Source organism: Nycticebus coucang, chromosome 10 (assembly GCF_027406575.1).
Source record: "Nycticebus coucang isolate mNycCou1 chromosome 10, mNycCou1.pri, whole genome shotgun sequence".
NCBI classification, from domain to species: Eukaryota; Metazoa; Chordata; class Mammalia; order Primates; family Lorisidae; genus Nycticebus; species Nycticebus coucang.
Window position 1 is genome coordinate 112,366,585 of NC_069789.1, and position 13,615 is coordinate 112,380,199.

Below are 13,615 nucleotides of genomic sequence, written 5' to 3' on the forward strand. Positions count from 1 at the left end.
CCACACCCCAGAAGCCTTGAGCAAGTGGTCTCCCCATGGCTGGGTTATAGTCTGATTTTACATATGTCAGGAAGACAGGAAAGACATGTAAATTCATAACTTAATACATGGAAAACGTACATTGATTTTGCCGAAACAGCCAGACCATAGTGGGCCATTACAGGTTACAGGTGGGTTTGGAAATTCCTTGATTTGTAATTCTTACAAGAAATGGGATTCTTAAGTAAATTGAGGACATACAGATGTGATTTAAGCATTGTCTTGCACAGCCTGAGGCCTCTTAATGAGTTATAAAGAATATCTCCAAGAAGGAGGGGAGTGTGATGAGGCAGGTGTCACCTTCCTTCTTATGGTCAGGAACTCAACTTTAAGGTATTTTGGGTGTCTTCTTGGCAAAGAGGGCAGTTCAGTCAGTCAGCTAAAGGTATGTGAGATTTTATTTAATTAATTAATTAATTTATTTTGAGACACTCTTCCCTCTGAACCCTAGGTAGAGTGCCATAGTGTCATATCTAACAGCAGCCTCAAACTCTTGGACTCAATTGATCCCCCTGCTCAGAATTCTGAGGACCTGGGACCACAGGCACCTACCAGGATGCCCAGCTAGTTTTTTTTTAAATCTAATTTCAGTAGAGACAGAGTTTCCCTCTTGCTTAGGCTGGTCTCAAACTCCTGGGCTCAAGTAATCCACCTGCCTCAGCCTCCCAGAGTGATAGGATTACAGGTGTGAGCCACCTCCCCAAGTGTTTATTTTTATTTTTTGAGACAGAGTCTAACCCTGTCACCCTGGACACAGTGCTTTGGTGTCATAACTCAGTAACCTCAAAGTTTTGGGCTCAAGTGATCCTTCTGCCTCAGTCTCATGAGCAGCTGGGACAACAGGCGCCCGTCACAAAGCCTAGATAGTGTTTTCTATTCTTAGTAGACATGGCATCTTGCTCTTATTCAGGCTGGTTTCAAACTCCTGAGCTCAGGCAATCCACCTGCCTCAGCTGCCCAGAGTGATGAGATTACAGGAGTGAGCCACCACAACTAGCCAAGATTTTATTTTAGTTCACAGATACTTTCCTACTCATCTGGACTTCTCTACTATTTCCACTTCACTCTCCGGAGTCCAGAGCCTCTTCCTTGCTCCAAAATGGAGATAACACTCAAGTCAGAAAGAGAGATTCTTGTTTATAGATATAAAAAATAAAAGAACTTTGGGCGGCGCCTACAGCTCAAAGGGGTAGGGCACCGGCCCCATATGCCGGAGGTGGCAGGTTCTAACCCAGCCCCAGCTGAAAACTGCAATAAATAAATAAATAAATAAATAAATAAACAAACTTCAAGTCCTGGTGCTTTTTCCAAACCCCAGCCCCCCATTAAGGTAGGAGGGAGGACATTACAGAGAGACCGAGGGAAATATCTCACAAAATCATCCACTGAGTGTCCACTGATTTTGTTTTGTTTTGTTTTTTGAGACAGAGTCTTACACTTTGTCACCTTTGGTAGTGTGCCATGGTGTCATACCTCACAGCAACCTCAAACTCTTGGGTTCAAATGATCCCCTTACCTCAGCCTCCCGAGTAGCTGGGACTACAGGCACCCGCCACAATACCCAACTAATTTTACAAACGGGGTCTCACCCCTGCTCAGGCTGGTCTGAAACTCATGAGCTCAGGCAATTCACCTGCCTTGACCTCCTAGAGTCTAGGATTACAAGAGTGAGCCACCATGCCCAGCACGTCCACTTCTGAATGCTGAGGGGACACTGTAAGATGCCGATGTCCAGCAGACTTCCCAAAACTACTGAACCAAAAGCACAGGGGTAGAGAATAAAGAATTGGCTATTTTAAAAGTCATGTGGTTTCCAGCATACCACAGCCCTGGTATGGTTAGGGTGCAGATAACATAAACAAAGGGACAGGTAAGGTCCAGATGGCACATTACTAAGTTTTCATTTCTTCTTCTTTTTTTTTTTTTTTTTCAGAGTTTCACTGAAACTCGATACAGTTTCACTTTATCGCCCTTGGTAGAGTGCCAAGCTTTTCATTTCTTAATAAATACAGCTTCAATCTCAGTCAAGAACACAGCAGGTTCCAAGAGGCAATCAGGAAAAATAGAAAAGTATGCAAGGATAGATCCTAACTTCGGGAGAAAAGTAATCCTCACCCAGAAAGACCAGGTTCCTATAGTTCTCCAACATCACGTCCCTGTATAAAGTCCTCTGAGCAGGGTCCAGGTATGTCCACTCCTCCTGAGAGAACTCTACGGCCACATCCCTGAATGTCAAAGGCCTCTGAAATGAAAACACATTTTACTGAAGGGTTACAGGTAGAGTTCTTATGTTTACACAAAAAGAGGGGAAGACAGAGGTGAGAAGATGGACCCATTGAAGTGAATGTTCCTACAAATCTAAAAGTATTTCTGAGCACATTATGTCTCCCTCCTTCTGTTTTATTATGGTCTTCCACTAAAGGTTCTAATGCTCTCTGAATGAGTATGCATTTCTCATTTTGTGGACCATTAAAGAAACAGACAAATAAAACATCAGTGCAGGGCTATCTCTTTCTTTTTTTTTTTTGAGACAGAGCCTTAAGCTGTCTCCCTGGGTAGAGTGCCTCACAGCTCACAGCAACCTCAAATTCTTGGGTTTAAGCGATTCTCTTTCCTCAGCCTCCCAAGTAGCTGGGACTACAGGCGCCCACCACAATGCCTGGTTATTTTTTGGTTGTAGTTGTCATTATTGTTTGGCAGGCTCAGGCTGGATTCAAACCTGCCAGCTCTGGTGTAAATGGCTGAGCTATAGGTGCCGCTGGGCTACAGGTGCCGAGCCTGTACACGGCTATCTCTGTATGTGTGTTAGACACTATTTTTCACACAGAAAGTGATATTGAGGGTGTCTAGATGAGCTAAAGGATGGGATATGACTTCAGAGATGACAACATCCATGGTGCCTTTAAGGAAAGGCCAAAAATCTAAAATCCGAGATAATGGCAACAAGAACAGTAAGCGAAGCTTCTGAACATTTACTATGCTCGGCATTATTCTAAATAATTTATCTGTGCTCCCTCACACACCAACGTAATAGCTCATGAGAGAAAACTCTGCTACTATCTTACTGAGAATTGTCTCATATGAGTGTCCAACCCTTATTTCCTGCCACATTTTAGAAGAAGAGTTGTCTTGGGCCATTCATTAAATACACAAACACTAACAAAAGCTGAACACCAAAAAAAGTTCCGTGCACAATTTTCATAATATCCTACACCACAGATAAGCAAAACAGGCCTGAAATAATCCACATGCAGCCTGCAGGTCTCAAGTTGGACACCTCTGAATACACTCTAAGAAATTCAACTCAAGAAAAATAACTAAAAATGGTGGAGCAAGCACCAGAACTCAGGTGTCTGGGGATTAGAATTGAACCTAAAGAATCAAACAGTTAAGCAACAATTTACAGAAGATAGACCTTTTCCTGAGAAAACTTAGAACATGTTCAAGATGAGGACATGGAACTTCATAAAAGGTCACTATGTATTCAGACACATTCAAGCAAATACTCCAGCACTATTCTTGCTATTTAACTCATTAACAGGACAGTGTAGAACAAATTTAAGGCCATTGATTCTATTTAATACATAGTTTCAACTGTTAAAATACTTAAACTTACTGATCACATTTTGAGGTTTTTGATGAAAATACCTGCTCACCCATGCAGTGCCTGTGTGCACACATACTCTTAAATAAGAGGAGTTATTTCTGAATGACATATTTTTTGATGATTTATCATCATTTTGGCTTATGTGCATTTTAGCATGTATGAATTGTTCTTAATTTAGTTTGGAAACATTTTTCTGTTAGGCTAATAAAACAGCTGAGCATAGTGGTGCACAATTGTAGTTCTGGCTACTCAAGAGGCTTAAGCAAGAGAATTGCTTAAGGTCAAGAGTTCAACACCAATGTGGGTAACATAGCAAGACTCTGTCTCAAAAAAATAAAAATAAAAATAAGAAGTGAAAAGAAGAAAAGGAGAGAGGGGAGGGGAGAAGAGAAGAGAGAAATTAAAACAAAAAATTTAAAACCCATTAAATGGTTCACACACCATGACCCACATGGATTCATTCCTAGAATACAGGGTAGATCAACATAAGAAAGTCAAATACTGGCTCGGCGCCCGTTGCTCAGTGAGTAGGGCGCCAGACACATACACCCAGGCTGGTGGGTTCAAGCCCAGCCTGGGCCTGCTAAACAACAATGACAGCTGCACCCAAAAAATAGCCACGCACTGTGGCAGGCGTCTGTAGTGCCAGCTACTTGGGAGGGTGAGGCAAGAGAATCGCTTAAGCCCAAGAGTCTGAGGTTGCTGTGAGCTGTGATGCCACAGCACCCTACCCATGGTGACATAATGAGACTCTGTCTCAAAAAAAAAAGTCAAATACTATAAAATGTCATATTAATAGCTAATAACAAGGACAAAACACACATAATCATCCCGACTGATGAAGAAAGAATATTAGACAAAATTTGATTCTCCTGTACATATAATAAAACACTAATCAAAGTAGCCAACAGGAAAACAACTCAAGGCATTGAACTTGGAAAGACATTCTGCAATTTAACACCAAAAGGGCTTGGCACCTATAGCTCAGCAGCTAGGGCACCAGCCACATACACTGAGCTGGTGGGTTCGATTCCAGCCCCGGCCTGCCAAACACAATGACAACCTCCAACCAAAAATAACCAGGCATTGTGGCAGGTGCCTATAGTCCCAGCTACTTGGGAGGCTGAGGCAAGAGAATCGCTTAAGCCAAGAGTCTGAGGTTGCTGTGAGCTGTGACACCATGGCACCTACCCAGGGCGACATAGTGAGACTCTGTCTCAAAAAAAAAACAAAAAACAAACAAAAAATATATATATATATAACACCAAAAGCACAGGCAAGAAAAGCAAGTGCAGGGCGGCGCCTGTGGCTCAGTCGGTAAGGCGCCGGCCCCATATACCGAGGGTGGCGGGTTCAAACCCGGCCCCAGCCAAACTGCAACCAAAAAATAGCCGGGCGTTGTGGCGGGCGCCTGTAGTCCCAGCTACTCGGGAGGCTGAGGCAAGAGAATCGCTTGAGCCCAGGAGTCTAAGGTTGCTGTGATCTGTGATGCCACAGTACTCTAGAGGGCCATAAGGTGAGACTCTGTCTCAAAAAAAAAAAAAAAAAAAAAAGAAAAGCAAGTGCAAACAAAAGGAACTAAATCCAAATCAAAAACTCCTGCTCATCAATGTTATCAACCAAAAGAGGGAAAGGCAACCTATAAAAAGGGAAGATTTGCAAATCGTGTCTTTGACTGAGATGGCTTCATATCCAAATTACATGAGGAACAACAATAAAACAAATAACTAACAGTCACTTAATAAGGCTGAAAAAAACAAAAACAAGACATTTAAAGAATGGGCAAAGAACTTCAATTACTCCAAAGAAGATAAGCAAATGGCCAACAGGCACATGAAAAGATGCTCATCATCACTGATCATAAGACAAATGCAAATATACATCACAGAAAGACTTGACGGCGTACTCGGGCTATTACTGCTAGAACAGAAAATACTAAGTGTTGGAAACCATATGTAGAAGTGGGAACTTTTATGCACTGTTGCTGCAAATGTAAAATGTGCATCCACCATGGAAGTCAGCAAGGAGGTACCTCAAAAAATTCAAAATACAGCTCCCACATGGTGCAGCAATTCCACTTCTAGGTGTGTACATGTGAAATACAGACCGGTTTCTCTCAATGAGATATCTGCACACCGAAGCTCATCACAGCATCATACACCACAGCCAAGAATAGGACGGAATGAACATGCGCTGTACAGACAAATGGGTAACAAGAATATAGTATATGCATGTAATTATTCAGCCTTAAAGAAAAAAAAAAAACAAAATCCTGTCACATGCTTCAAAATGGATGAATCTCAAGGACTTTATGCTAAAAAAAAAAAAATGCCAGTCACAAAAAGACGATATTGTGGGATTCTACTCAGATGGATTACTTAACTTCATTAAATTCTTTTTTTTTTTTTTTGAGACAGAGCCTCAAGCTGTCGTCCTGGGCAGAGTGCTGTGGCATCACAGCTCATAGCAACCTCAAATTCTTGGGCTTAAGCGATTCTCTTGCCTCAGTCTCCCAAGTAACTGGGACTACAGGTGCCCGCCACAACACCTGGCTATTTTTTGGTTGTAGTTGTCATTGCTGTTTGGCAGGCCGAGGCTGGATTTGAACCTACCAGCTCTGGTGTATGTGGCTGGTACCCTAGGTGCTGAGCTACAGGCGCCGACCCATACTGTGACATTCTTTAAAATGGTGAAAAATTACAAAGATCCACATGTCTTCATTCAGAGAATGTTCCAACAAAATGTGAAACAGCAACCTATCCATGCTAACTAAACATGGAAACACGTATATTTTCTTTTTCTTTTTTATGGTGCTCATGCCTGTAATCCCAGCACTCTGTGAGGCCAAGGCAGGTGTATTGCTTGAGCTCAGGAATTCAAGACCAATCTGAGCAAGAGTGAGATCCCGTCTCTACTAAAAATAGAAAATGTAACTGGGCATTGTGGCAGGTACCTGTAATCCCACCTACTTGGAAGGCTGAGACAGGAGAATCATCTGAACCCAGGAGATTGAGGTTGCTGTGAGCTAGGCTGACTCCAGGCACTCTACCCAGGGCACAGAGTGAGACTCTGTCTCAAAAAAATAAAAAATAAAAGATAAAAAAGATCCCAAAAAACAGAGTTTGAGGTTGAGTTATGATGCTATGGCACCCTAGCCAGGGCAGTAGAGTGAAAAAAATAAAAGAGGCTCGGCACCTGTAGCTCAAGCAGCTAAGGTGCCAGCCACATACACCTGAGCTGGTGGACAGGCCCACTAAACAACAACGACAGCTGCAACCAAAAAATAGCTGGTGTTGTGGCCGGTGACTACAGTCCCAGCTACTTGAAAGGAAGAGGCAGGAGAATCACTTGAACCCACGAGTTGGAGGTTGCTGTGAGGTATGATGCCACTGTACTCTACCTAGGGTGACAGCTTGAGGCTCTGTCTCAAAAAAAAAGAAAAGAAAGAAAAAATAAAAGAGGGCAGCGCCTGTCGCTCTACAGGTATTGCACTGGCCCCATGTACTGAGGGCCCCGGCCAAATTGCAACAACAACAACAAGAAATAGGTGGGCATTGTGGCAGGTGCCTGTCGTCCCAGCTACTCGGGAGTCTAAGGCAAGAGAATCGCCTAAGCCCAGGAGTTGGAGGTTGGTGAGTTGCGTGAGTGCCACACAGCACTCTACCAAGGGTGATAAAAGTGAGACTCTGTCTCTTAAAAAGAAAAAAAGAAAAAAGAAAAGAGGTGCCCGTAGCTCAGTGGGTAGGGCGCTGGCCACACACACCAAGTGTGGCAGGTTCAAGCCTGGCCTGGGCCTGCTAAACAATGCCAATTGCAACAAAAAAATAGCCAAGTGTTGTGGTGGGTGCCTGTAATTCCAGCTACAGCACTCTACTGAGGGTGACACGGTGAGCCTCTGTGTCAAAAACAAAAAAAAAAAAAGAAAAAGAAAAGATAAAAACTAAATAACAATTACAAGGGACTTTATCTAACAAATGCAATCAGTATAACCTAATTCTTTGTATCCTCAATGAATCCCAAACAATAAAAAATAATAATAATTAAAAGAACAACTAAACAGGGTGGTGCCTGTTGCTGAAAGAAGTAGGGTGCCAGCCCCATATATTGGAGGTGGCAGGTTCAAACCTGACCCGGGTCAAAGACTGCAAAAAAAAAAAACCCAACTAAGGGCGGCGCCTGTGGCTCAGTCGGTAAGGCGCCAGCCCCATATACCGAGGGTGGCGGGTTCAAACCCGGCCTCGGCTGAACTGCAACCAAAAAATAGCTGGGCATTGTGGCGGGCGCCTGTAGTCCCAGCTACTCGGGAGGCTGAGGCAAGAGAATCGCTTAAGCCCAGGAGTTGGAGGTTGCTGTGAGCTGTGTGATGCCACAGCACTCTACCAAGGGCCATAAAGTGAGACTCTGTCTCTACAAAAAAAAAAAAAAAAAACCAACTAAATAAAAAATAAAATAAAATATCATAACAATATCGAATACACCTGTATGAAACTTGCTTTATCTCCTGCCAAACCATAGACAAAAGGGGCTCCCAAGTGACAATATGGTGGCACATTGACAAGATCTTTATGTGGAGTTTTACTGTGCAAAAGAATATACAGGAAGGGGTGCTTAAAATAAAATATATATATTTAATAATAATTGGTGGAAGAATATGGCTCCACCTTCTCTGATGACAAAGGAATTCTGCTTCAGTATCTGAGCTAAATTTGTACCATTTTTACCTAAAACACCTGCTGCAGAGGAGGATGTATAAGAACATCACACTGTCCATGGAATGGCCGTGCTGAGAAGGGCTTCAAAGCTTTCCTTCTCTGAGTCAGAAGGATCACCTGAGTCGAGGAGTTTGAGGTTGCAGTGAGCTATGATGAGGTCACTGTTCCCTAGCCCAGGTGACCAGGTGACAGAGTAACACCAGGACTTTATTTATTTATTTTATTATTATTTTTTTTTTTTGTGGAGACAGAGTCTCACTGTACTGCCCTCCGGTAGAGTGCCGTGGTGTCACACGGCTCACAGCAACCTCTAACTCTTGGGCTTACGCGATTCTCTTGCCTCAGCCTCCAGAGCAGCTGGGACTACAGGCGCCCGCCACAACGCCCGGCTATTTTTTTTTGTTGTTGCAGTTTGGCCGGGGCTGGGTTTGAACCCGCCACCCTCGGCATATGGGGCCGGCGCCCTACTCACTGAGCCACAGGTGCCGCCCCACCAGGACTTTAAAAACAAACAGGCTTGGCACCTATAGCTTGAGCAGCTAGGGCGCCACCCACGTACACCAGAACTGGCGGGTTCAAATCCAGCCTGGGCCTGCCAAACAACAATGATAACAACTACAACAACAACAAAAATAGCCAGGTGTTGTGGTGGCTGTGTAGTCCGAGCTACTTGGGAGGCTGAGGCAAGAGAACCACTTAAGCCTAAGAGTTGGAGGTTGCTGTGAGCTGTGATGCCACAGCACTCTACTCAGGGTGATAGCTTGAGACTCTGTCTCAAAAAAACAAAAAACAAAACAGGGCGGCACCTGTGGCTCATCAGGTAGGGTGCCAGGCCCATATACTGAGTGTGGTGGATTCCAACCCGGCCCTGGCCAAACTGCAACAAAAAAAATAGCTGGGCATTGTGGCAGGGACCTGTAGTCCCAGCTGCTCGGGAGGCTGAGGCAAGAGAATCGCCTAAGCCCAGGAGTTGGAGGTTGCTGTGAGCTATGAGGCCACGACACTCTACCAAGGGCAATAAAGTGAGACTCTGTCTCTAAAACAAACAAACAAAAAAATATATATAATTAAACATATTTATATGTTTAAATATATATACATATTTTATACCTATATAAAATATGAAAAAAGAAAACTTCCTGTTGTTACATATTTACTACAAATGTAGTATCAGAAAAGATTTCCAACTCCTGATCCCTTTTTCCAGAATTTACCAGGTATTTGTGCACACTGATACATGACTTCCCCATGCAGCTTCTCCAATCCTGGTCTACAAAGAATAACAGTGCACCAAGATGTGGCCCCGAAGCAGTCCCTACTGCCCCACAGCACTGACACCATGGGGGCAACACTCCTCTCTCACTGATGTCTGTGAATGAAGCCCTTCCCAGGGTCCTGCCCCATGTAGCCTCTTCACAAACTCATGTCACTGAGTCATGGTGAGAGGGACTGAAGGAAGGTAGAGTGTGACCAAACACGGCAGGCCGGATGCTGCAGACTCAGAGAAGACCACCAAGTCCAGTACCTAGCATTTCAGAAAGGAACTTTGCTGTTTTCCTGGCCTATATTTTTTTGTTTGTTTTTTGTTTTTGTTTTGCTGTTTTTGGCTGGGGCTGGGTTTGAACCCGCCACCTCTGGCATATGGGGCCAGCACCCTATTCCTTTGAGTCACAGGTGCCGCCCTGGCATTTCAGAAAGGAGGAGGATTCAGAAGGACCCAATGAGAACATCACTGTACCTGAATAACAGCCATTCCTGAATCCTTTTCCTTGGTCTCTTTGGCTGCTTCTTCATGTAACTGGGTTCTTAAAAGAAGTCAATCCTAAATAATAAAAATATGCTGTTTATTATTTAGAATCAATACACTCCTTCCCCATGACACAATCACTCCATGGAAAGGAAGGAGTATTGTTTTATACTTTTGTATAAAACAAAACTTTTGTATACTTCCTGTATACACTTTTACGGGAAGACAAACTGGTGATTCTCTGACTCTCTAATCAGACGCCACCACCCTCCTGGTGATGCCTCCATACAAGCAGAATGGAGCTCCCCTCCAGGGCACAGCCTCTCACTCCGCTATGATCACAGGTTCAGCTCCGCTCTCGGCAGTGGAGGACACAGAGACCTGGTGCTCAGCGCTGAACATGGACTGGACTCACCTGGGCATTATAAATATTATTGAAAGATGATCCCAATCTGACTATGGGTGGCAATCTCTGGTTAGGGTGTACAAGACAGGTACAGCCCTTCCAAAATGCCTCAGCATGCTAACCTGAAGCTGGTGGAGCTCCACTCAGAGGGGCCAGCCCAGCTCATCTCCTGCCTCCTGGCTCTGCTCTACCCTTGGGGCCTTGCTGTCAACCTACCCAGGTTGTAGAAGATAGAGGGACACAAACATACACACACACAGCAGCTGCAAACACTGGCAGGGCCCTGCTGACATAGAGCCATAGGAGGATGCGGATTTGTCCTGAGGAACATGAAGTCAGAAAAAGGCTCAATGCCAGAGACTGACAAAACTTGCATTTATTTTATTTTTTTGAGACAGAGTCTCACTCTGTCACCCTGGCTAGAGTGCCGTGGTATCACAGCTCACAGCAAACTCAAACTCCTGGGCTCAAGTGATCCTCCTGCCTCAGCCTCATGAGAGCTGGGACACCAGGCTCCTACTACAACACCTGCCTAGCTTTTCTATTTTTAGTAGAGACAGGGTCTTACTCTTGCTCAGGCTGGTCTCAAACTCCTGAGCTCAAGGGATCCTCCCACCTCAGCCTCCCAGAATGCTAGGATTACAGGTGTGAGCCAGTGTGCCCGGCCAGGACCTGGCTGTAGATTTAGCCCTGATAACCCTTAGGGAAGAAAGGCCTCTGCAGACGTTCTGTCTGTCACTCTAAGCCTCTGTTTCTGTCATTCTTGTGGCTGTTTTTTTTTTTTGTAGAGACAGAGTCTCACTTTACCGCCTTCAGTAGAGTGCCATGATGTCACAGGACTCACAGCAACCTCTAGCTTTCGGGCTTCCGCGATTCTCCTGCCTCAGCCTCCCAAGCAGGCGCCTGCCACAATTTACCAAATGGACCTGGTTGAACTGCAGAAAGACGCATTTAAGTCAAGCAGCCTTCCTAATTTCTATGCATCTCTCCCCTCTGAGACATATCCTAATCTCAGGAACCATGCACCCAAAATGGCAACCATCTTTGGCAGCACTTATGTCTGTGAACAGACTTTTTCCAGAATGAAACATCTGAAATCTCCAACCAGATCTAGACTAACTGATGCACACTTGCATCACTTGTTATGACTAGCAGTGACAAATATGGAACCAGACATTGACCATCTCATTAGCCAAAAGCAGGCTCATAGTTCCCATTGAAATACTGATAAGTTTGTTGATTTAACTTTACTTGTTCTTCATTTTAAATATTGTATTTGTTCCCATTTTGTCTTTTTTACTTCAAAAGAAGATATGTGCAGTGTGCATAGGAATTTGTTCATAGTTTTTTTTTTAAAACTATAGTCTGGCCCTCCAACGGTCTGAGGGACAGTGAACTGGCCTCCTGTTTAAAAAGTTTGAGGACCCCTGAACTAGTCAGTCAAGGTAGCTCATGCCTGTAATACCAGCACTATGGGGGACAGAGGCGGGTGGATCACCTGAGCTCAGGCATTAAAAACCAGCCTGAGCAGGAGGGAGACCACATCTTTTTTTTTTGAGACAGAGTCTCACTTTGTTGCCCTCGGTAGAGTGCTGTAGTGTCACAGCTCACAGCAACCTCCAGCTCCTGAGCTCAGGTGATTCTCTTGCCTCAGCCTCCTGAGTAGCTGGGACTACAGGTGCCCACCACAATGCCCAGCTATTTTTTTTGTTGCAGTTTGGCCAGGTCCCGGTTTGAACCCGCCACCCTCAGTATATGGGGCCAGCGCCCTACTCACTGAGCCACAGGCACTGCCCAGGGGAGACCTCATCTTTACTAAAAATGGAAACCTAGCAGCCAGGCTTTGTGGCAAGTGCTTGTAATTGCAGCTACTTGGGAGGCTAAGGGAAGAGGATCACTTGAGCCCAGGAGTTTGAGGTTGCTGCAAGCTAGGTGACACCACAGCACTCTAACCCAGGGAAAAGACCGAGACTCCATCTCAAAAAAAAAAAAAAAAAACCGACAACAACAAAAACTGGTGGCTCACACTAATCTTAGCACTCTGGGAGGCCCAGGTGGGTGGATCACCTGAGCTCAGGAGTTCCAGACCAGCCTGAGAATAAAAGTTAGACCTCATCTCTAGCAAAAATCGAAAACTAACTGGGTGTTAAGGCAGGTGCCTATAGTCCAAGCTACTTGGGAGCTGAGGTGAGAGGATTGCTTCATCTCAGGAATTTGAGGTTGCTGTGCACTACGATACCTCAAGACTCTACCTTGGGTGACAGTGTGAGACTCTGTCTCAAAAAAAAAAAAAAGAATGAGGTATAACTGAATTCTAATTTGATAGCCTAGAAAGGCCCAAGAGCTGGGGTGGTTTTCATCACACCTCCACTGGAAAATTCCAGGAACATCTTTCATATGCTTGAGCAAAAAAAACCCCCAAAACAAAAAACTTCTCTTTCAAGATTATGACACCATTAATCACAAACATTTAATTTCGCCTTACAGGAAAATCACAGTAACACATCAAAATGTGCTCACAATTCTGAGAACACATAGCCACAGGTGTTTAAGACAGTCAAAGATGATGGGTTGTAGAAATAAGTTCTGAGCAAATTGTTTAAATCAGGAACATAGGGACTCTTTTAGAACATCACTGCAAGTGAATCCAGCCCTTCTTTGCACAGAATGTACTAGAGGGACTTGAAAGCATCCACTTAGCAAGGCACAGGTCACTATTTAACAGACTGTGTGAGTGAAGAAAACTGAATATACCACCTGGTTAAACTAGGTTTTCATTTTAAGGTAAGAGGTCCTTGATATCTTTCCCATGAACACATTGAAACAATCTAAAATCATTTCCTGGTACCAAAAATGTTGCCAAGAATAATAAAGAGTAGAAAGCATGCAGACCTCCATTTAAACTATACAGAATTTACTTCATGGAGAAACTATTTGGAAATGCTTTTAAAAATCTAATGAATATTGGGGTCAAAGAGGAAAAAATATGAAAATCTAACATATTTAGAAAAGAATGAAGTATGATGATTATAGGATGCCACTAAGGATTATTTTGAAAGTAATTTTTATATAAATAGAAAAAACGAAAATTTATCTCAAATTGG

At 43.9% G+C, this 13,615-nt stretch overlaps 1 protein-coding gene across 1 annotated transcript in view; it reads right to left on the minus strand.

Moving 5' to 3' along the window:
- Positions 1 to 13,615, minus strand: part of LOC128595853 (zinc finger protein 83-like) — a 100,580-nt gene that overhangs the window by 79,410 nt on the left and 7,555 nt on the right. Inside the window, exons 2-3 of the mRNA XM_053604915.1 lie at positions 10,097 to 10,180; positions 2,155 to 2,281 (exon numbers count right to left, since the gene is read on the minus strand). Of these exons, the coding sequence (XP_053460890.1) occupies positions 2,155 to 2,281; positions 10,097 to 10,111 (142 nt within the window). The 5' untranslated portion in view covers positions 10,112 to 10,180. The remainder of the gene's footprint in view (positions 1 to 2,154; positions 2,282 to 10,096; positions 10,181 to 13,615) is intronic.